Genomic DNA, 25,405 nt, shown 5'->3' on the forward strand with positions numbered 1-25,405 from the left:
AGAAAATAAAAGTAAGATCCGGCATCTATACCATTTCTGGTAATGTGCAACCCTAAATGTATCATCGGTGCATGTTTAGTCAAGCTTTTACTCTAGCATTCATCAATGAAATGTAAGTCAGACCCAGCTTCCGAACCAAGTCTGGTACTGTGCATCCGAAGATACATCAAGAAGCACGTCTGGTCATCAAGTACTTATAGTGGCATTGCTAAAAAAACTTTAACTTACTTTAAAAACATTGACCTCGACCCATATTAGCTTAAAACACAGCATCTGAAACCCGACAGATGACAAGGAATTAATGGTCAAGGGACTAAATGATATAAAAAAATATCTGCTTGAAAAATATTTAACTGGGAACGCTAATGCCGACGATTTTCAGAAAACTCCCCAGTTCCGTGTAGTTGAATAAAAATGAGACGTTAACGTTATATGCTTGCGACGAAATAAGTATAGAAATAAAGACAGTATCCGAAAATGTATTCTATTGTTAATATTTTCGAGAATTATTTTTGATTTTAAAAAAAATGTGCTCCTTTGGCTTAGTATTTTAACCTGGTGTATGATCAAGTAACCAGAAGGTTCTAATTTTAGGTTATGCAAATTTTAGACAATTTTCAATTTTTGGATATGAAGTACACACGCGACATTCATTATTGTAAACTATTAGTGTGCAGGGCATATCTAATAACTGGGCAAAAAGGTGAGTGTCCCTCAGTGTGTGTGTATATTTCAGTGCTTCATATTCTGAAAATCGATTTATAAATGCCACCCTCTTATATTTTCCCATAGGCCTAATGTTAACGCACTTGCGGGTACATCTAAGTTTGTGTCGGCTACGGTGTGAATTTATCTCATATTAACTTTTAAAATATTAATAACAAAAATTAAGATATTCATCTTTAATTCTAAACTAATTTTGAAAGAATAAATTGAAATTTATTTTTATGAAAATAAGTGACACCTTATTTTATACGGCCTTATCGGGAAATTTTTCAACGATTACCTTAATTTTAAGTCGGGCACGGGATTACAAAAATAAAGGGTCATTCTAGTTTGTTTACATACAAAGAAAAAGATGTCAAGCTTGACTAAACAATTAACAGCATAACAGCCTGAGCAGGATGGTTATTAAACTTAAAGGTTGTTCTTGGAAAAGGTGCGTTGTATAAGAATTTTCCAGTCTTACTGTTAATGGGCAATAAAGACCCGTGCCATCTGCATCCATGGATGATCCAGTTCAAGTCCATGTGTGCATGACTGTGGTAGAATAATATAAACTGCGGAAATAAACCTCACAATGTAACCTAACGCTTCACGAGTATTACATCTATTTCAAGATATAGGTAAGATTTTCTTGCTTAAAAATATATATAGAAAGAATTAATTTCTTTCCATTTTTTCACATATGTTAATTAAGCATCTTGAGCATTGATTTGACCTCCCACAAATGCATCTTTCATGTGCAAATAAACAATATCTCAGATAGGCCTTAAGTCATTTTAAATGCATTTTTCTTCTTAATCCCTTTCTTTAATGTGTAGGCCCTACTGCAAGTTTTTTTTTTTTTTTTTTTTTTTTTTTTTTTTTTTGCTCTTTCTTATTTCATGCTGTTACAGAAGTCATTTCGTATACATTTAAAATAAATTTTCTTCAACGAGTAATATAAGTGCTAACAGTTATCACTTATAAAATATTACCTGATTACCACACACATGCTTGGGACAGGGACAACCAATGAATAGACAGAACATAGCTCCACTTCCCGCTGGTGCGTTGGCCTTGAGCTCACCTTTACCTGGGCCCCAGAGCTGCCTGATACAGGCTATAGGGATAAGCAACCAGGAACTGGAAAGTCTACTGGCAAAGCCTGCTAAAGAGTTACCAGTACAAGTAAGTATTATACCATGTTTTGGCAATGCCTACTAAAGAGTTACATGTACCAGTACAAGTAAGTATTATAACAGTCACTGACAAAGCCTGCTAAAGAGTTACAAGTACAAGTAAATATTATAACTGTTACTGGCAAAGCCTGCTAACTGACAAATCCTACCAAAGAGTTACCAGTACAGATAAGTATTATACCATGTACTGGCAATGCCTGCTAAAGAGTAACCATACGTATTATATCAGTTACTGGCAATGCCTGCTAAAGAGTAAACAGTGCAATTAAGTATTATACCATGTACTTGCAATGCCTGCTAAATAGTTACCCGTAAATAAGAATTATATTATGCAGTGACAAAGTCTGCTAAAGAGTTACCCGTAAACAAGTAACAGCTTTTCAAAAAAGCTTGCCTGACTAATGCAATCAATATCTATTGAACCTATAAGCATGATAATTTATACATGTAAACGTTTACATTGGGGCAGGGGGAGGGGGTATTAGATAATTTCACTAGAGTAAATTATAAAGATGTTGCACAAAACATCATGTATTCATTTCAAGTCAATTGTATGATACTCATCAGAGCAATGGAAAAAGAACACATTTTATTTAAAATGTATATATTGTTTTACAAATAAAAAATGAAAGCATGTACATATGTCCCGCTGTAGATTCGAACCCTCGACGTAAAAATGAAAACCTCACTCCGCGAGTCTAAAAAATGGTTTTAGAGGATGAAAAAAATAGGGGGAAAACTAATATGATTGATTAATGCTGAAAAGCATGGCTATATATAAAGGTTACATAAATTAGATTCAACTACAGCGTAGGCTTTGAGGAAGATGAAAATATGATAACTACAAGAAATTGGGAATCGTAACGACATGATTGACATGAAGAATGTGTTTAATAGTATCTTGGGTATGCCAGAGCATTAAAGATTGTTGGAAACGTGGAATAAATAAAGTTCTATATGCTTAAATAACCCAACAAACTTGACGGCTATATTTGAATGGCAACATGCGCGGATACAGTAAGTTTTTCTCAGGGACGAGGAGTCCACATCAAAAATATTTGTACGAACAAAAAAGTAATAAATTTCTCAATCCTGAAATGTGAGAGGACACTTTCATAGGTCTATACTGTTTTTGTAGGAGGAAACCCCCTGGAGGGGGGTGGGTATGAACAGATGCATATTTGGCCATTACATCCTCCTGAGAGATTTTTGTTCGTTTCGTTTTTATTACTTTAAATGATGTAACTTCTAACCCACTTCACAATATCACCGAATGGATATTTTTTTTCCAAAGCTCGACCAGGATTCCGACAAAAAAAAAACTACTTTATATAATGCATGCAGTTTTCATTTCCATTCAATAGAATAGTTCAGGGAAAAGGCGCAAAAACTTACACGTGACATTTTGGCGCGAAATGATTGTGTCACCCCTTACCTAGAAGACAAATGGACTAATCCAGTAGTATAGAAACGCAGAAAAAAGGTCAAACGGACTGGTCCGTATAAGAAATCGCATGGAATAAAAAGCTGCTAGCAAAAAGCTAAAGGAGATAAATACATCGATGTATTGTATCAGCAATATGGTTATGTTTCTGCTAACTGTTGTTGCTGAAACGCATGTAACAAAAACCGATGATAATCAGCATGCACAAAATTTTGCTTGCTAACTGTGACCTCTTAGCTTCGCACCTAGGAAATATTGATCCATGAGGCCAGGCAATAAAAATTATATTATGCAGTGTCAAAGCCTGCTAAAGAGTTTTACCCGTAAATAAAGCCTGCTAAAGAGTTTTACCCGTAAATAAGAATTAAATTATGCTGTGTCAAAGCCTGCTAAAGAGTTTTACCCGTAAATAAGAATTATATTATGCTGTGTCAAAGCCTGCTAAAGAGTTTTACCCGTAAATAAGAATTATATTATGCTGTGTCAAAGCCTGCTAAAGAGTTTTACCCGTAAATAAGAATTATATTATGCAGTGTCAAAGCCTGCTAAAGAGTTTTACCCGTAAATAAGAATTAAATCATGCAGTGTCAAAGCCTGCTAAAGAGTTTTACCCGTAAATAAGAATTATATTATGCTGTGTCAAAGCCTGCTAAAGAGTTTTACCCGTAAAGAAGAATTATATTATGCTTGTCAAAGCCTGCAAAAGAGTTTTACCCGTAAATAAGAATTATATTATGCTTGTCAAAGCCTGCTAAAGAGTTTTACCCGTAAATAAGAATTATATTATGCTGTGTCAAAGCCTGCTAAAGAGTTTTACCCGTAAATAAGAATTATATTATGCTGTGTCAAAGCCTGCTAAAGAGTTTTACCCGTAAATAAGAATTATATTATGCTGTGTCAAAGCCTGCTAAAGAGTTTTACCCGTAAATAAGAATTATATTATGCAGTGTCAAAGCCTGCTGAAGAGTTTTACCCGTAAATAAGAATTATATCATGTAGTGTCAAAGCCTGCTAAAGAGTTTTACCCGTAAATAAGAATTATATTATGCTGTGTCAAAGCCTGCTAAAGAGTTTTACCCGTAAATAAGAATTATATTATGCTGTGTCAAAGCCTGCTAAAGAGTTTTACCCGTAAATAAGAATTATATTATGCTGTGTCAAAGCCTGCTAAAGAGTTTTACCCGTAAATAAGAATTATATTATGCTGTGTCAAAGCCTGCTAAAGAGTTTTACCCGTAAATAAGAATTAAATTATGCTGTGTCAAAGCCTGCTAAAGAGTTTTACACGTAAATAAGAATTAAATTATGCTGTGTCAAAGCCTGCTAAAGAGTTTTACCCGTAAATAAGAATTATATTATGCTGTGTCAAAGCCTGCTAAAGAGTTTTACCCGTAAATAAGAATTATATTATGCTGTGTCAAAGCCTGCTAAAGAGTTTTACCCGTAAATAAGAATTATATTATGCTGTGTCAAAGCCTGCTAGAGTTTTACCCGTAAATAAGAATTAAATTATGCAGTGTCAAAGCCTGCTAAAGAGTTTTACCCGTAAATAAGAATTATATTATGCTGTGTCAAAGCCTGCTAAAGAGTTTTACACGTAAATAAGAATTATATTATGCTGTGTCAAAGCCTGCTAAAGAGTTTTACCCGTAAATAAGAATTATATTATGCTGTGTCAAAGCCTGCTAAAGAGTTTTACCCGTAAATAAGAATTAAATCATGCAGTGTCAAAGCCTGCTAAAGAGTTTTACCCGTAAATAAGAATTATATTATGCTGTGTCAAAGCCTGCTAAAGAGTTTTACCCGTAAATAAGAATTATATTATGCTGTGTCAAAGCCTGCTAAAGAGTTTTACCCGTAAATAAGAATTAAATCATGCAGTGTCAAAGCCTGCTAAAGAGTTTTACCCGTAAATAAGAATTATATTATGCAGTGTCAAAGCCTGCTAAAGAGTTTTACCCGTAAATAAGAATTATATTATGCTGTGTCAAAGCCTGCTAAAGAGTTTTACCCGTAAATAAGAATTATATTATGCAGTGTCAAAGCCTGCTAAAGAGTTTTTACCCGTAAATAAGAATTATATTATGCTGTGTCAAAGCCTGCTAAAGAGTTTTACCCGTAAATAAGAATTATATTATGCAGTGTCAAAGCCTGCTAAAGAGTTTTACCCGTAAATAAGAATTATATTATGCAGTGTCAAAGCCTGCTAAAGAGTTTTACCCGTAAATAAGAATTAAATTATGCAGTGTCAAAGCCTGCTAAAGAGTTTTACCCGTAAATAAGAATTATATTATGCTGTGTCAAAGCCTGCTAAAGAGTTTTACCCGTAAATAAGAATTATATCATGCTGTGTCAAAGCCTGCTCAAAAGAGTTTTACCCGTAAATAAGAATTAAATTATGCAGTGTCAAAGCCTGCTAAAGAGTTTTACCCGTAAATAAGAATTATATTTTGCTGTGTCAAAGCCTGCTAAAGAGTTTTACCCGTAAATAAGAATTATATTATGCTTGTCAAAGCCTGCTAAAGAGTTTTACCCGTAAATAAGAATTATACTATGCGGTGACAAAGCCTGCTAAAGAGTTTTACAAGAATTATATTATGCAGTGGCAAAGCCTGCTAAAGAGTTACTAGCAAATTTGAATTATACTATGCAGTGACAAAGCCTGCTAAAGATTTAACTTTACATGTAAGTACTAGTATAATAACAGTTACTACATGTATCAAAGCCTGCTAAAGAGTAACCAGCAAATAAGAATTATATTATGCAGTGACAAAGCCTGCTAAACAGTAATATGTAAAGAGTTAATTTTACATGTAAGTATAATATCAGTTACTACATGTATCAAAGCCTGCTAAAGAGTTACCAGTACAATTATTACAACAGTCTTGGTGAGAATGAACTCCACACAATATTAAAATATTCCCTCAAGAGTTTGTGTGGAGTTCGAGAAATCACAAACCCTTGACATTGTGAGGATGATTTGACACATGCTTTCAGTTTAAATTGACAGATACCATATAGAGCATGACAAAATTAGAAACTTAAAAAAGTGTACCAAATGTGCATCCCATGTAACAATAGAAACCGGAACCTGGTAAATGGATCATTAAATAGAAGTAAACTCGAAATATTTCTAAAATTGACATTTCTTTAAACATGATTGAACATGAGCATCAGTAAACTAAATTCCAGTGGTTTATTAAAAATGCTAACATTTAAAATTATTTTGGTATTATATATAATTTCTGTAGCATATGGAAGTTAAATGAATACACGAATAAAAATAAATAAACAGATATAATTTTACTTAAATTAAATATACGATTTATAACTGCATTTTAAAAAAGACCCAACATGCTAAGTATGTGTTAAATGTACTTTATAATTTTTTTCATACATAATGTTATATGAATGAATAATTCATAAAGAATGCATTCATAAATCTGCAAAAGGAAATGGGAATGGGAATTCCTCTCTTAGTAAATTTCCTTTATTAATAATTTCAGAAAGTTTTAAACATGCTATGTATGTAATAAATGCATTGGACTCTTTATAACGATTTTCCCCCCAGACATAACTGTTATATGAATAACAGTTACATTGAATTGCATTAATAAAGAATGCATTCATATATTTTTTTAAAAGGAAATGGGAATTCCCCTCTTAGTACAATTCCTTTATTAATAATTTTAAGTATTTTCAAAATTCTTTTCATGCCAGGAGGTCTTTCAGACTTTGTAAATGGTAAATTGAACTTCAAATAAAACTTTAACACTGACCTTAATTTTATATAGGTAGTTCTAGTAGACATATTTCGAACAAGGAAGCAACCCTTTAATACCATGTATATGCCATAGGGAAAGATCTGGAAAGTTGAAAACAGATTACAAATACTCAAAGTTAATTTTTCAAATAAACCAGCATTTAGTAATACAAATATTGTTTGAAAAGGATAAGAGATATAAGGGATCTTCTTTCAATGAATAATGCTGGGGAAAATGGCAGAAGTCTGTATACAGAAATGTATCAAAAAGCAAAATCGATTTTTAGATAGTTTAAATACAACTTTGATCAAAAAATGAACCTTGAGGCAACAACAGGTGATCAAATTTATAAGTGGGAATAATAAATTAAAAAGTAAGGGATGCATATTTTTGTTTGTTTTAAACATATTTTGTTGACAATATGTCAAAGGGATTGGACGCAAGTTCCAAAACTTAGACTCCTCTCCCACGGACCTAGTTTGAAATTAACATTTTAGGTAAATAAATTTAATTAACACATTTTATTGAAATGACCATAAGCAGAATGTAATTTAAGTCATCTATTAAATCAATATATTCCCATCTTGTTTAAGGTTTTTCATGAACTTGGCAATAAATTACAACCTTTGAACTATGGAATACGTACCGGTGATTGGATACATGTTGCAGAACTACTTGGGTTTTCCCAACAACATATTGAAAATTTTGAGGTACAATCAAACATCCAGCGTGAGTCCGCGGGTTTTCTGATGTTAATGGAGTGGCGTGGACACGAAGACTGCAGCTCCCTCTTTATACTGAGAGATACACTATGGAGCTGTGGCCGATACGACTGTGTCACCCTGCTGGATAGAAAGATAGAAGGCAAGAACAATAACACATATCATTGTAAGCATACACAGGTAGGGTCTGAAAGACTGGACAGAAAGATAGAAGGCAAGAACAATAACACATAACATACACAGCTAGGGCCTGAAGGACTGGACAGAAAGATAGAAGGCAAGAACAATAACACATAACATACACAGCTAGGGTCTGAAAGACTGGACAGAAAGATAGAAGGCAAGAACAATAACACATAGCATACACAGCTAGGGTCTGAAAGACTGGACAGAAAGATTGAAGGCAAGAACAATAACACATAGCATTGTAAGCATACACAGGTAGGGTTTGAAAGACTGGACAGAAAGATAGAAGGCAAGAACAATAATACATAACATACACAGCTAGGGTTTGAAAGACTGGACAGAAAGATAGAAGGCAAGAACAATAACACATAGCATACACAGCTAGGGTCTGAAAGACTGGACAGAAAGATTGAAGGCAAGAACAATAACACATAACATACACAGCTAGGGTCTGAAAGACTGGACAGAAAGATTGAAGGCAAGAACAATAACACAAAGCATACACAGCCAAGGCCTGTAAGACTGAACAGAAAAATTGAAGACAAGAATAATAACACATAACATAATCAGTATACACAGCTAGGACCTGTAAGACTGAACAGAAAGATAGAAAGCAAGAACAATAACACATTACATACACCGGCCTCTAAGGACCTGTAAAGCAGCAAGACATACTGCACTTTTCAGTCCAAAGCTTGCACTTTCAGTTTTAAACAAGACATATTGAAGGGGGTTTCAAAGGAAGGACATTTGACTTGTGTTTAACATTGTAATGACTGTCAGACATGTTTGAAAATAAGTTTACACTTAAATAAGTTATCTGGAAATTAGATTAATACAAATTCAATAGCTAGAAAAAGAAATTACAATTGCAAGATGTTAAAAGAATTGTCAAGTATAACTTCAATATTAACCTCTCTTTACAGAAACAATGTTTATGCATCTCTATTTGCGAATCATTGATGACTGGAATACATCTTCACCCACGCGCTTGCTGAAGGTCCGTACTAAATGTGACACCACAATACAAGAGAGTCTTCAGAATTTACTGGGTGGGGACTCGGACGATAGCGAATATGAATTGGTGGACACACCCCTACTGTCAAAAGCTAAGGGGTTCAAGGTAGTGTCCAATATGAAATACTACCTTACTCTAGCAATATCTATTACTTTTATAAAAAAAAAACAGTCTCCCCTCTTCTAAAAAGAAAATGGAACTTTAATATTTTTACAAGAGAGGGATTGGAGAGGAGGAATAAATTTGAACTTTTAAAAAATATTTTCAGGGAAAACAGATTACCTTGAGAAAAAAGGCCTCAAGACGACCAGATCTTTTACCTTTGAATATAAGAGCAGGAGAAACTTCTAGCTCTGATAGCAGCATCGAAAACACCATCTCCATGACTCAATTGCAACAAGTAAAATACATACCCAGTGAATACACTAATACAATTCCTTGTTGCTTGAAAGAGGGAGAGCAAGAGGAGGTGATACCAAAGAGCTGTGGTGGGGATACCATGACCTGTGGGGATATGATAAGGAAGACTATTTATATCACAGAAGATTGTGTCTACTGTGGTAAAATGAGGACAGTCAGTCGGGTATGAATGTTTAATAAGTAATTCCTCTTTTACAGAGCTTATATTTGAAGCAAAGAAGATTTTTTTAAAATGTGATTAATAGTAAAACCTTTAATTTGTTGTGATGTTGTAGAGACTAGCCAGTGAGACGTCTTCCACTGTCAATACCGGGGTACACTGTCTGTCTTGTAACTGTTCTTCTTATCCTATCCCCTCCACCGAACCATTACGTCCTCTAACAAGTGTCCCTGGAATGACCTATCAACAGTTCAGCATAATGGGACCGAACATTTCACCCACCTCTCAAGTTTCCACAAACCATTTTCCCCTAATGACTCTCAATACTGAAAACAGTTTGTCACTGTGTTCTCTTGTGGAAGACTCAGAAAGGACATCGGTGAAACAGTTACATACAAGAGAAAATGCAGCAGAAAACTTTTCTATCTCCAAACCAAAGGCCAACTCTTACACACTGCTGCCTTCAGGCACAACTGTTGATGATGACATTCAAGGATTCTCCAGAAATGTAGATCAGGAATCCTTGACATCGGCGACACAGACTAAAAGACAGAGATCTGTTTCCGAGCCCCCAGACATTTTAGTTGCTGAACTTAAGGGCAAGTTTAATCTTTCCATGCCGTCTTCCTCTGCTGAAATCCCCAAACTTCCTAAAAAGCGTAAAATAGAAATATCTTTCCAAGAAATCTGTGAAATAATGAGAAATTTTCCTGGTTGGGATCCAGAGGAAACAGAAAATATGGTAATTTATAAAGCAAGAAAGTTTATTCTTGCTCACACAAGCTCTTTATTTTGATTAATTCTCTTGTATTTTGAGTAATGATTAAAGTGAGGTCAGTGCTATGGCGTCTACTTTTTTGTAATAAATTTATAAGGGAAAGTTTGTTGAGCATTGAGACCCAGGATTTTCCTTGATCTCGTAGGTTGAGAAGTCAATGTCCCATTACTGCAAAGAAGATGGCCACTATGTCATTTGGTACATGAGGGAGGCTCATCGTCTCGTCGTAACTGTCAGGTAAAATTATCGTCAATTTTGTTCCATGAAATATCAGTTGTGAAAAAGCAAAATCAAAATCATCAGATAATAAAAATAAATGATGTAAAAATCATTCAACGATCTCATATGAAACAAAAACTGTAGTATACTAGTATTTAAACAAAAATATGGGGCACCAGAAATGACATAATTACGATACAAATACACTGTAACGTCTGACTCAAAAATAAAATACCGTAGATTGTCCAGTAAGTTTCACCTAATAAAATATATCTATGCTATTTATGTGATTTGATATATATATATATATATATATATATATATATATATATATATATATATATATATATATATATATATATATTTTGATAATGAAATATTTTTTCTATAAAACATTTTATATATATTTGCATTTCATGATACTGCAATTATTTTGAGGTTTGCATGTTTATTGATTAGATATATTATTTTTGGGGAAATAATTTAACTTTTTTAACTTCCCTCCATCATAATATAATGTTAAATTATCTGAAATCTACTTGTCTAAAAATTAAGGACCTTGCCACTTGAGAAGCATGGGTGATTTTGTTGAAGATTATACTAGATATAAGCAAAGTATGACGAAGAACATAAACTCTCAGAATGGATAAAAAATGTAATGTAAATATAACATTTTTAAGAGAATGAGGAACAGTGTTTTGTATTGAACTAAAAAAAACAGAAGCTACTGAAGAATTGGCTACATGACATGATCTTTGTATACCGGTTCAATCCGCAGGTAACACCATCGTCTTTGCATGTTATGATCATTAAATACGATTGCATTTTTGAGGAAATTGGATTGAATTCTGCAAGCCTAAATCCAGATTAGAATTCCCTTTCTTTTAAGGAGATTCTTCAAAACCCGTGTGATATATTTTCAATATTCCGAACAACCAAATTGATTATGATTACCAAAAGCTACATGTAGAATGTATTTTAAAATTTCAATATATCTGTACAAAGATAGATAAAGGAATCTTGTGCATGTCCCAACTACTGAGTATGCGTAGCCTAGGCCTTTTTGTGCTTCTCATGAAAATATGAACAGTAGAATTATTAACTAGTAACTCTGTCGTTTCAACGAATTTATTTAAAAACACCATAGCATATGAACATCTCATACATTTTATTTATTTTTACTGCTTTTTATCTAGACATTACTTTTACTTGCAGTCACATGAGGAAGCTGGTCCATTATGCAGTTTTTTCAGAGCGACACATCAGCGGACAAGACTGGCACTACTTCTTTCCAGAACATAAATTCCCTGATATCCGATCTTTACTAAGGCACCACATGGAAAATGGCATTGATCCTCAATCCTCTCAGAGAGGTCAAGGTCGTAGAGATTTGGATAAGCAGCAGAATATGCGAAACAGTCGTCGAGAAGTGGTATTATCACATGTGACCTTGAAATATCCACGTCGACCTCAGCCAATAAAGTCAAATGATAAAGTTTAACAATACTCTGGTAAAATAAATTGAATTGATACGATAAAGCTGAGGAATACTCTGGTAATACCCTGTATTATATTGTATACTCGATACAAATTTTGTTTCTTTTTTCCCAAAAATTTACCGGTTCTCCAATAGGAAAGTATTGTAACATTAAAGTTGCAATATGTTACACCCGTAAATTGTATCGTCGATACTATAAACATGAAGCCAAATGTTGAGCGACATTTTTCATACAGGTTGTTATATTAGTTTTGTTTATTGGGCTTTTAAACTGAATTATATTTATAATCTCCATAAATTTCTTTAGTCCATGATTTTAATACTGAATTGTCTAATGGATTTTTCCGATCACGACAAGAAGTATCCAGCGGTTGTGACCAATCAACAGGGGAAGTTTTCTCCTCATTGGCACCTGATTCACCTCTTATGTATTAAGTCCGTGTTTGTTCTTTATATTGTTTTAATATATATGTACTTCTATACTTCATTGTACTGTGTTCTAACTTCATATTTCATAAATAATATTTAAGGAAAAAAGGTCCTATAAATTCTCATATTTTAATTAAATTTTGTTGAAACAGTTGTATATAGTTGCAAGATTGTATAAAAGAGTTATGGGTACCCATGGGTCTTCAACCCAGAAAATTTTATCAATATTGAACCTCAATTTGAAGAACATTCTATTCAATTATTTAAAAAAAAATACCGCACTGTGTGAGTTTATTTTGAGTACCTATCTGCATGTTATGATTTTAAAAAAAAAAAACAAAAAAACAAAAAACAAAACACCATATATACATTGTATTATTGTTTATATCGTTATCAATTTTTTTTAAGTGGTACTTTGTTTTTACAGCAACAGGTTGCATATTACTTGTGAGTCCATAATAATATATCATATTGTTGTACCCATGATTTGTTTGTTTATATTAACCATTTTTTATTAATTTAAATCAAGTGCATAACAGATTATCATATTTTATCATGTTTGTTTTATTCATTGTTGTTTTTTATTTTAAATTTATTTTAAAATAATTGTTAAAGTTGTCCTGTACAACTATATCAACAGAATGTTATCTGTATGAAAATTGCTTTATATATCATTATAAAATCTGTTTAAGTTTAAATAAATCTTTTCTTGAAGAGCAATTTGTTACATCGTACACATACTAAGTATTTGATTTACTAAGCAATGAAATGAACTCTACTACATATCTTCTGAAATGTATCTATTACTATTCTTACATGTACAATGTACTACTCCTTCTTTTAAGTAGATATTATGGCTATTATATTAGATCAATAGAGCAGTTGCCAAATTTACTACTACATATTTAACATGTAAATTTTTCAACAAAAGCCCGTCAGAGCAAAATTGATACACCTATACAATGTATATGTGTTTTTAAAAAAGTTTAAAAAATAAGGAAAACATTCGACTAAAAGCTTTGTCCTTATAGTAAATACGTCAATATATATTTTTAAAATATCCTTTTACATATTGTACACTTCATATGCATATTCTCATTTAAAAAGAAAGTACAATGTAGTTATGTTTATTGTATAATAAGGCCAGATTGATGTCTTTGCTTGTTTTACATTTGCAACATTTTTTGATTTCTTCTGTCTCCAATCAAATAATTAACAGCGTCTAGCCATAATAATTTTCTTGTATGTAAACCGAATTATCTTCTTATATCAACAGACATAAATATAAATTTTTAATATACAAAAAGAAAGCATAATTTTCTTATCAATTAGTAAATATTTTAATTTATATTATCAACCGATTCTATAAGAAAAGTAAGACCCCAGTCCTTTAATTATTTATTGTCCTCTTGTATACTGTCATTGCCTGGTCATTTACGTGTGATTCCTCCCTTGTTTCAAGATGTTGGGAGTAAATAATGCGTTTATGACATGTCATGGTATTTCTGTCATTAAGTCGTAAATATTGCCATAGTGAATCTGTAAATACAAACACCAGTACTATTAAAATGATAGCACTTTCAATAACATCCTCAGTCACGTGGTTTTCTTCATCCTGATCGTGTATGTGTTTTTGATAGTGAGCAAAGAAAGGAGAAGATATGATATTTTTATTAGGAATAGTTGTATTGATTAATACAGGTAAGATACTAATCTTATTATTTTTCTTTTCTACATTTGTTTAATTAGAGCGACTTTCTTGTGATTATCATCATTTTAGTAATATGAATTGATTACTTTACCACACGCATATTGATAAGAAACTCCATCAATATCACAAGGACTATACATATATATACAGTATAAGGACTGTATATTACTTATTATAAATGGAAATAATAATAAATCAAATGGAAATCATGAATTGACACTTAATTGCAAGTGTACATATATATAAAGAAAATAAAGATATAAAGACAGTATTGACAAATCTTTAAGTCGATGTCAAAAGATTTTTTTCTCTATATCTTTCAGTCTCTGCTCAAATTTTTGAAATTGAAATTACCAATGCTACCATAGAGTATGGGTTAGAAGACATAGATGTCTTGTGCAAAGTTACAAACGGATCTTCCCTAAACTCAGTGTTCTCCATCCAGTTAAGGCGTTCTGGTAACCCAGTTGTCTCTGCAACTGCAACCGGAGTCTCTTGGCAAGATACTTCACTACAAAACAGGAATGGTGTCATAGCCAATGGATCCGTCAATGACGTCATGAGCGCTCGCCTTCACCTGAACATTCCGATGTCCTCGGTAGTTTATCCTGACGATGAGGGTGACTACCAATGCACTATGTCAGGATTAGATTTAACGTCTGCGAGTGTTACTGTGGAATCTGGAACAATTTTTGTTAATATCACAGGTATTCGTTTTTTGCAAGTGTAATATCAAACAAGCTTTAGATTAGTAAAATTAAAACTCTGGATTATTTACCCAATATACACGCATGGATATTTTTTTGGCTTTGCAGGTTATGTAGATACCACGACGGGTAAGATTACTCTTTTATCTGTAACGTCGCCGCTACTTTGTAAATTAATTGATAATAGTTGTAAAATAATTGGTACATTATGATCAAACTTAAATATTTTAAGATATCCATCCTTTAATTTCGAGAAAACATCGTATGTTAAAGTTTGCATACCTCTACACATATATAAAAATATTCTCTCATTTTTAAATCCTACACAGAATTTTCTACCTTTGTCCTGCATACAATAAATGAAATTTTGGATTATATAATTTTTTATACACTTTTTCATTTATCAAAAGTTTATCTCAGTCTATATTTTCCCACTTCTTTTGATAGTCCCAGAAACGACAACAGTCCTTTTATCAACTTCCACAAATTCAGGTATGAGATTAGAAAACCTTTTATATAATATATCTGCTTTTTGACATAGAAAGACACTATAATACCGGACATACAAAATTGAGGTTGTCTTGGTCTTTACAACATGTAAGTAATTTCACAATTTATTATTACAGACACGCCTGCTTCTAGCTTCTCCCCATCCTCAGGTAAAACACTGAACCTTATGGAAAATAGAAACCCAACGCTCTACTAACATAGAAAGCAATAAATAATAATTGATTCCTTAAACGAACATTAGATAGGCTTAAATTTTTTGCCGGAATCCACATCTTATGGTGAGCTATAATGAATAAAAACAATAGAAATTAGAAAATGACACATTTTTGCAAATTTTTTGGTTAAAAATTTGAATCTCTGTTTAAAATCGAATCCTTTCACACTTGGTCAAATGCCATTATTTTTTGCCATCATAATTGTTTAACTATGGATATCAAATAGATGTTATTTAAATTTGATTCGATATTAAATATTATTAAGCTAAAGTATACCAATTAAACACAAAAAGCTTGAAAGAATATCTTCAATCTCTATTGATATGTAATTAAGCTTTCTTATCAAGCTTGACCAAAACTTGTTTGCTCTTTAGTAACGTTCTAACCACTGTATTGCTCTGCACAGAATGTACTTGCTATAATTTATGGGTAATTTTATGTATAGAATTCTTCGTGGAGAAAAAAAAATTATTCTTAGAACTGTAATGGGTTAATTTCAGTAGATAATCGTTGATGTGTAAACGTCTAACACGACATGTCCAAAGACCGAAAAAGAGTCATTTTACCCTTAGCTAGATGATGACAGATGGTGCATTTATCCCCTGGCATAGCAATTGACTGTCATAACGTATAAGTATTTGCAGACAGTTTCAATTTATCGAACGACAGAATTATCTAAATGATTATTTAGTGCATGTCTGGACTGCCGTGGTTATAAAGGTCTTTATAGATTCACCTTGAGTGATATGTCAACCTCATGGTAATAAACTATCGTTCGATTAGCAGTCTCACGGTTATAAACTACGGACATGCCAAATGATCATTAAAATTATCAAATACTGCTGTCAGTTGTATTCATCTAGCCACACCAACAGTAGAAATAGCAAATACACCAGAGATTTTTGGTAGTCAGTGATCCATGAAAAAATCTCTTTGTAATGAAACCCATTTCAGATTCACCGTCTGGGACCCAAGATCCCAGTGCATCAGGTAATTCACCTTCAAAGGTATTCTCAGTAATGGTTCCAATGTCTGAATTAATATCGCAAAATAAGAATATATACATTTCTGATGCTTTGCATGATACAGAGTTAATGGCGGCTTATTTATTTAAAGCTTGATATAATGATATATTTAAAGTAAGTGTACCACATGTTTAAAATACATCAATGAAATATATGTGACATTTACTCAATACTTATGTGATGACATGAGTGTACTACCTACTTCCATAACAATACCCGCTTCCATTACACGTCACTAGTCATGAACATCATAGAATTATATATATGATTGTGATATATATTTGATACAATATTTGTAACATAAACTAAATATTCATGACATTATATAAGTTCTCCTACGGCTGCTTTAATGGTTACTTATCATACTTTTTAGGAAAATTACTGAAAATCCTTTTGATCTCGATAAATACTGCACTTATAAGGGATCTACATGCTTTAACATTAAAATCTTAAGACTCCACATACATCGTTTGCTTTATCTGAGGATGGATTTAGCTTTCATTCAATCATATACATTCGAGTGTCTGTCTCCTTATTTCCTGACAAAAACTGTATTGTACAAAGTAGAACATTTTACGCAAATATTATGTTTTTTCTTATGCAGCTCTATGCAGCTTGGTCAATGTACTATTAGTCAAAATTAATGTTAAGTAGAAAAAGAAATATTGAATGAAAAGTTTTGAAAATGCCTCAATAGAGTAAAGAAAATATTTATGTTTTATTAATGTCACCAAAGCTTATGTGTGTATATATTTATTGGCCATACAATCATGCTTTTTGTTCCTCATATCCAGGTGCCAAATTTTATTTTGGGAGCTTTATTTCGCTAATCTGGACTGTTATTGGATGTACAGCGACAAGGATTCGAGTGGAGGAATGGATGGAGTAGTATTATGGTTATTCCATAAGAAATAATTATCAAAAATGTTATATATGAATTTGAATTTAAACATTGCCAGTGTTATTTTGGAAAAAACAACATTGAAAAAAAAATGAGATATTCAAAAATTGCAAATAATCAGGTGAGAGAATGCAAATCAATTTGTACAGTACAGTTACGTTAATGTAAAAAGAGACTGTGGTTTTTTTTAACAAGTGTAAATTTTCATCTATGTGTTTGTGAAATTTTGTTATGTTTATATGTTTCATTTTATATTTATATTCTCTTTGTTTAGGTCTTTTGTAATTATATTAGAAATATTTCATATCGGTTTGTTCATATACAGATAATAATAATATATGTGTCAAATGCCATAATTGTATTTTGAATTTACATCATCATATTGAAATGATGTTTTATAAAATCATCCTGATAACTTCAATGTACTATAGTATATATTTGATTGTACGTGATTTGGTCAATTTATTACATGTACATGTTTTATATGTTGCTATATATATCCATACCCGTCCATCTCTCTGTAGATCTCTAAATTCTTACACCACAAATTAAAGCTTTTCATTTGTGTCTCTACTTTTATCTTCAAATGTCTGGTTCAAAGCATAAGAATTTCATCGAAATCAAATTCCAAAATCGCCTAAGGTGCCATTCTCCACTAGTGATTTGAAACTTGAGACCACGTTCATAATACGATCAATTTTGAAACCGAGACAGGCTACAGACAGTTAAGTTTATTCAACAGCATACCTTAAGATACAAAGTTCTAGATATCGTACTTTTTTTGATTTGAGGAATATTGTTGCCATGGTTAGAAAAAAATTTAATGTATCGTTCTACCAAGCTTTTTTTCTTTAATTCTGACTTAAATATTTGCAACAGGGAAAGAGAACCTTTGAATTTAGGAGTACTTTATAACAGTGTAATTTAGACGTGGTGTTAATCAGATTTTGATACATTAACACACCAAGGCACTCAGAGAAAATTTGAAATCAGAAAATTTATTTAATTCAAAACTTTAGAATGTATGCCTCTTCAACACTTTATACAACCATACCCCACAAAAACGAAACCCCAAGCTTTATGACGTCATAGATACATTAAACTGTCTTTTCAATAAAAATGAAAATATTGGAAGAATGTATAGAGTTCTTTCCAAACATATCGTCCAACAACCTTTCGAAATTTCCATGACAAAAATGCGCTCCAATGTTGTTTTCATTAAAAAAGAATTTATCCAAAAAAGTACACATGAAAAAAGAAAACACGGTGTGGCCTTCAGTTCGACATATAGATATATCAACAATATATTATCGATTAACAAAAATAACATGAACAAATTTCTCCTTGCAAAAATTATATGTCTTTATTTAAAAAGCTACCTCTCTATTCAAAGAAATGTTTTTTAGTTATTTAATGAATAACTCAATGATTAGTGAAAAAAAATGTGAAAACTGAGTATTTAAAAAGTTTGGGAAATGTTTGAAGATTTCTAACTGCCAAGTTTTTGGGGGATAATTTATATTACACACAATTAAGATTTTTTGATAATATTTTAATTGACAAAAATATTGAAAAAACACCAGTGTTACTCTTCTCCATGGGACATAAGAAACTTTGTGTTATGTTTCTTTGAAAGTAGTTTCTTATATTCATATGTCGACTCAATATATCCCAGTGAACTTGGGATAAAAGATACCACAAATAAAGCATTTTTAAAATTTGGATATTTATCTAGAAAAATGAAATTAATAGTAAAATTAAAACAAACTTGTATAACAACTTTTCTATGATTAATATCCCTTACCTACTAGTATATAGCGATATGCACCGATCGTATCTGCAAGTTTAGTGGACTCCCATTTGGTTTGACACGCAATGACATTCAGAATCTCTTTATGCAAACAATTTTTTAAAACGATGCAAACTATTGAAGAACAATTTTATAAAACAAAAAAAATCTCTTTCAAAAACATCAACTTTTCAATTTATTTTCTTTAAGAAATAAATAAGTTTATAAACTGACGTCATATGACGTTGTATACAAGTTGCATTATCAAAATCAGGCCTAAACAGGGCTAATTTATATGAAGAACCGTTTTGCTGACTATTTTTCTGCAACAATTTCATTAAATCAAGGCAAGTTTATTATTCGTTTAACTTTTTTGTTCTTATTCTCGCGAGAACGTTGCTATATGTTGCGTACAAAGCGATCCGAGCATTGTGGGTCAAAATTGGAGGAACTGGTCAAAAAATCTATCGAATGAATGTGCGTAGTCCGAATTTTCTATTCGATCCATTTAATCTAGGCGTTTCGTTAAAGGCCCGCAGTTACGAGCGCTAGCTTCGCGACAGCTCGCTGCAGCTCGCTATAACAACTATTCTATAATTAATATCCCAGATTTACCATTTACTAGTATAATAAAAATATGCACTAATCATATCTGAAGTTTAGTTGGTCTCAAAAATTTGGTTTGACACTGCAATGACACACATTCAGAATCTCTTTATGCATAACATTTTTTAAAACGATGCAAAATATTGAAGAACAATTTTATAAAACAAAAAAATCTCTTTCAGAAACATCAACTTTTCAATTTATTATATTTGAAACACGAGCTAGAAATCGATCACGTTATATTGTCAATGAACATTTTTACACAATGAAAGATGTATATAACAGTTTTTCTTTGAAAGTCCTCCGGAAATTTCAGAGGTAGGATTAGGAGACCAGGATATAATGTGATGTTATGTTAGAATTATGAATCCCAAAACAAGGGTATAAGGAAATAAAACGATACAAGTTGTAACACATCCGTATGAAAGAAAAGGAAGCAGAACTTTAAAATTGATACTCAGTGTGTATAATTTGAGGTTATAAAGATTTTTTTTACTAAATCAAATAAACCTTATTTAATCAATTAAGGGGGCCGACTATAGTTTCCACTGCGCAATATTTCGCACATCATAGTAAAATGAAGCGTATTTACTGTTTTAATGCAACTTTTTTCGCTTAATTATTAAAATTAAACAAAATTAAGAAATGATAGGTATAAAAATGTAATTACAATTTGATATAACTGACTTTTTAACCGATTTTGCAATTGATAGGTACATGTAGGTTGACGTCGTTGCAGTGTGTTTTTGACGAAGGTGTAATAAAAATATTTTTAAAGAAAAAGTAATAAACATACGCGCTTGAAATTTAAAACATAGAAATTAGAGAATATCTCCAATATTTTTATTATGTTTTCACGTGAATCCATTGTGTACGTCATATTTTGTAATACTTTATAGAAATAGTAAAATTTGCTAATTTTTTGCATTTTGAGTTTCCCCCTCTGGTAACAAGACGGTAGAATTTTGTGTTTCTTACATATATTGTATAATGTAGTATTACTCATCAAATATTATAGTTTGAACAGTATGTCTATTGTATTATTTGCATAATTTGCTTTAAAGTGTTAAAAATTAGCATTTTCCTACATAATCCTATAGTAAATGTACCTGTATTTTGAGACGGTCCCTCAAAATACCTGAACGATAGATTTTCCCCAAACTTTGCATGTACACTGAAGTTTATGTAAGTTATATATGGTATAAAAATGAAGAGTTTCCCTATTGTAGTTTTCACACAATAAAACTATAGTCGGCCCCCTTAAGAAGTCTTAGAAAAATTATATTATTAAAATGCTAGTTTAATTAAACATAAGGAGATAACGAACAGTATTCAAGAACAAAAGTTCATAAAATATTACAACAAAGTCCATTAAACAATTATTATTAATTTAGAATGCTTACCATTTGTGACAGTCTCTTCAAAGCCTTTGAAATAAATTAAAAGTAATGTTTCATTTACTGTGGCAGAGTATGAATTTAGAATGTATGTACACTGTCTTGAAAAATAAACGATATTCATGCGATGATAAATAAACCTTGCTTGCCCTAGCCCGAATTTATATTATTAAAATGCTAGTTTAATTAAACACAAGGAGATAACGAACAGTATTCAAGAACAAAAGTTCATAAAATATTACAACAAAGTCCATTAAACATTTATTATTAATTTAGAATGCTTACCATTTGTGACAGTCTTTTCAAAGCCTTAACGAATTAAAAGTAAAGTAATGTTTAATTTACTGTGGCAGAATATGAATTTTAAATGTATGTTCACTGTCTTGAAAAATAAGCGATATTCGTGCGATGATAAATAAACCTTGCTTGCCCTAACCCGAATATTGCTTACATATCAACTTTGAGGCATTTATCAGTTTCTGTTTTACGTGGTTTTACAGTGACATCGAAAACAAGTATTTAGACTCATATCTGTAATTAAAACCATTACGACATGGCATTTAAAACATGTATAAAAAATGAAGTCATATGATACCGTAAGAGACACCGCATACACATTCCTGCATATCATCATTAATCAAACATAGCTATCAAATTACCTTGATAAAACAAAATCGTAATACTAGTATACGTTTATTTTTATATATTAAAAATGCTAGAAAATAATCTTCACCTGTAATATTCAGGAACACACTTGGAGATTTGCTGGCCTTCAAGGAAAATTTATCACCATGTGCACTTAGAGAGCACCGATAACTACCCATATCAGAAGGATATCTGACGGCTGATTTCAATATCACCAATCGAAAATAAGATGTCGTGACGTCACTTATGGAAGCATTAACGGATACGCCGTCCCGGTTCTGTAGTTCTCTGTCCTGCCATGAGATACCTTTATCCATTACAACGGCTACTATGTCTGTGTCGGATCGCCTCATCTGGATAGCGATAACCTTGGTTAAGGACGTTCCATTAACTACACAGTTTATGTCTATATTTGTTCTTCCATATTCTATGGTAGTGTTTTGGGCTTCTATTGAGATCAAAGCATGTACTGAAAATCAAATTAGTTACTGGAATGTTATAAGGAAAACATTTTTATTAATTCGGACATGTACGCGAACGCAAAATTTAAAGCATATATGCAAGAAAAACTGCTTTATTTTCTTTTCTTCAGCAATATTCAATATCACTCGACGACAATAATTATTTTCCTGATTGTTTGTTTTATATGATTATAAGGAAAACAACTATGTTGTATTTTGAACAATTTAAGTCTACTGATTTTGGACTAAAGATGAATTGTAACACGATATCTCAAAACAAAATTGCAGTAAGATGTCATTTTTAGAACAGTTTTTCTTATTTTGTTATTAAGTACACAATAAGGGTCAAACCAATCCTGGGTTCGTTTTCTTCCTGTTTCCATGTGTTTTTTTCATCTCTCAAAATAAGCAAATTAAAACCGACTATATTATAGGAAAATTGGTTTCTAATATGTTCAAACTTTAAAGTCTATTTTTTATTGTTGCATTACATACCAACATGAGTTATAAATATCCATGTCTCAAAGGCTATGGTATTATACAATAATTCTATTGCGTTTGTTATTTGTATATTTGTAGTACAAAAAATTGCATTTATGTTCTAGTTTATTATCATAGGACGTATTTTAATTCCTTTTCGGAGTTCTTTCATCTTCTAGAAATCCTTGTCCCTATGCACGGCAATATCTTAGGTCAGACAACTTAAGTTTGTATGCATAAAATGAAATAAATTTTAAAACATTTTGCTATTACTCTTGTATTTGAAGGGACTAAATAAATAGTTGTAGTTAAAAAATAAATGAAGTAATGATTTTTTAAAAACTTTATAATGAGATGAATTTTTTTCACGAAGGTTTTTTTTCCCAATGAAGCATCGTTGCTTTAAAATATATACATGTGTATGAACAGTAGCTGAACTTGCATTTATGAACTTTCAAATGTGATATACCTCCCCTAAAAATACTTGTGAAAATAATCGTCAACTGATGAATCATTAATTAATGAATATAAGGTATTAATTGATATAATATAGCAGTATTTTTATATTTATGAATGGTGTTATCCAGTTGATGGGAATAAACTTATTTCATTTTAAAAATAAAGATCTAAGCAGGTGTTACAATTACTATTAGTGCTAATTTTTGGCATTAGATGATGCTAGGTTGAAAAGAATTGACTATCTCCATGTAGTAAGAGTTAAAATTCATTTATTATACTTTTGTAATGTAAGAGGAAATATTAGGTTATCCCTTTTTTCTTTTAAATTATTTTTAAACTCAATTTTATTTTATTATTTCTTTTTGAAATGTGAACACGTTCATAAAGATTGTATGTTAGCTTTCAAACCGGAAGTTTTTGTTTATAATGAGAAAGAAAAATATTTCAAAAAATGGTTATGGTTTAAAAAAAAAATAAAAAGTGAGTAAAATATAAACAAATACAGCAAACAAAATGAATACAAACCAGTGTTTGCTATAAACACTAATCCTAAATAACACTTCATTTTCATTTATTCTGGGAATGAGAGGACCCGGATGCTTTGTTTATCACATGGTCGATTAACTTCCCACGCTGCATCACTCTATGACTAAAATAGTTCACGGAAATATTTTACATCTCTGTAGTATCTTTTTTTCGGATCTAGAAAGTTTTTTAATTTGGCATTCTGAGTCCCACTTGAAATTAAATATGTCTTCTTTTGATGTGCAACAACCCTGTATGAATGTTATTTTCAAGAACAATTCAAATTTATATGTATGGAGCTCCTTCTTAAATATTAGGTCTCATCTGAAAAAAAGATTTCCGAAAATTTGTGAAGACAAAGGACATTAGATTGCCACTAGCCATAATATTTAAAATGATTTATCGCCAATAAAATATCAATGTTTAATGAAAATGATAAAGATAACAAAAAGGTAGTAAATCCATTGAATAATTAAATTTGTGAACAGTGCAAAAACCACACAGTTCTAAAACCATAGGAATCGGCTGTTTTAAAGAGTAGAAAGCATTCCATGCCGACCTATATCACACTCATCATGAGCCATCTCTATTAATCAGATACATATTACAATGCGTCCATTTGAGCATGTTTAATACACGACTTGTAGACACTTTGTTGACAAGAAGAATTTCAAAAATATACTGCATTTACAAATGATTACCAAGTTGACCTAAGTCATCATAGGCGTAAAACCTGATTTGAACAGACGCCATTAATTAGATTTTCCCACTCAGGACTAACAAGTAAGGTAGCAAACATTTAATTCGGGCATCCAGAATTTCAAAATATGTGAAATACGTGGAAATAATGAACATTATTCTAGCTCAAAGTCCATTTAAAATACTAAATAGGAGCAGAGCAAACACGGATCTCCAAAACATCAGAGGTGGAATCAGGCGCCATGGAGGAGTGCGCTTCCCCTGCCTGCGGGTCACATCCGACGTGTGCTCCTTGTCATAATTAAGAAATAACGGCAAAATCCGTCACCAATGCAGTTTGTAAATAATGGACTTATAAAAAGCATGAAAAAGTCAGTTAGAATTTGACTTAAGGATGACGTTTACTCAGAATTGAGAAAACAGAAATGAAATTTTATAAAGTATAAATTATTTTATCCATTTTATCTAAATGGATAAAGTAGTTAAGTTTCAACTCAATATCAGTTTGAAAATTAAATATTTTATTATTTGAAGAAAATATACAGGAACAAAAGTCAATGTATTGTAATGCAGAAGAAATTCGGACTGAATTTTTAATTTTTCATTTTGGTCAAAATCTTTTATTTCTTACAATATTAATCACAATGTAAAGGTTTTTTCAGACATCATTTTGCAAATATTATTATGTGTTAACGCTCAAAAAATATTTCAAAATTTTTTTGTTTGACCACTT

General features: G+C 31.6%; 3 protein-coding genes and 1 long non-coding RNA gene across 6 annotated transcripts in view; 2 read left to right on the forward strand and 2 right to left on the reverse strand.

The window, feature by feature from the left end:
• The window catches only part of LOC134247344 (uncharacterized), a 95,477-nt gene extending 71,430 nt beyond the window's left edge, over positions 1-24,047 (reverse strand). Inside the window, exons 1-3 of the mRNA XM_062729719.1 lie at positions 23,974-24,047; positions 22,137-22,517; positions 21,410-21,433 (exon numbers count right to left, since the gene is read on the reverse strand). Of these exons, the coding sequence (XP_062585703.1) occupies positions 21,410-21,433; positions 22,137-22,517; positions 23,974-24,019 (451 nt within the window). The 5' untranslated portion in view covers positions 24,020-24,047. The remainder of the gene's footprint in view (positions 1-21,409; positions 21,434-22,136; positions 22,518-23,973) is intronic.
• LOC134247361 (uncharacterized) lies at positions 980-12,638 on the forward strand. Its single transcript, XM_062729736.1, has 8 exons — positions 980-1,346; positions 1,729-1,893; positions 7,706-7,976; positions 8,947-9,143; positions 9,307-9,621; positions 9,734-10,360; positions 10,542-10,633; positions 11,831-12,638. Exons 2-8 carry the CDS (start codon positions 1,738-1,740, stop codon positions 12,114-12,116), a joined length of 1,944 nt encoding a protein of 647 aa, XP_062585720.1. The 5' UTR covers positions 980-1,346; positions 1,729-1,737; the 3' UTR covers positions 12,117-12,638.
• On the reverse strand, positions 6,958-9,823 carry LOC134247362 (uncharacterized). The gene is made up of 3 exons (XR_009987815.1): positions 9,710-9,823; positions 7,759-7,957; positions 6,958-7,213 (listed from the first exon to the last, which is right to left on the reverse strand). It is a non-coding gene; the product is annotated as an uncharacterized LOC134247362 (long non-coding RNA).
• Positions 13,720-18,171, forward strand: LOC134247325 (uncharacterized). 3 transcript variants are annotated; one of them, XM_062729695.1, is made up of 7 exons: positions 13,720-14,243; positions 14,577-14,960; positions 15,069-15,089; positions 15,408-15,452; positions 15,587-15,619; positions 16,640-16,675; positions 17,505-18,171. In XM_062729695.1, the coding sequence occupies exons 1-7, from the start codon at positions 14,204-14,206 to the stop codon at positions 17,597-17,599; spliced, it is 654 nt and encodes a 217-aa protein (XP_062585679.1). In that variant the 5' UTR covers positions 13,720-14,203; the 3' UTR covers positions 17,600-18,171. The 3 variants fall into 3 exon arrangements, with proteins under 3 accessions (XP_062585679.1, XP_062585680.1, XP_062585681.1); XM_062729696.1 differs by lacking the exon at positions 16,640-16,675 and having other exon boundaries at positions 13,723-14,243; XM_062729697.1 differs by lacking the exons at positions 15,587-15,619; positions 16,640-16,675 and having other exon boundaries at positions 13,726-14,243.
• Positions 24,048-25,405: the final 1,358 nt, after the last annotated feature.

Source organism: Saccostrea cucullata, unplaced genomic scaffold, assembly GCF_032062105.1.
Source record: "Saccostrea cucullata isolate Sc308-1 unplaced genomic scaffold, CSIRO_AGI_Scuc_v1 ctg39, whole genome shotgun sequence".
Lineage (NCBI taxonomy): Eukaryota > Metazoa > Mollusca > Bivalvia > Ostreida > Ostreidae > Saccostrea > Saccostrea cuccullata.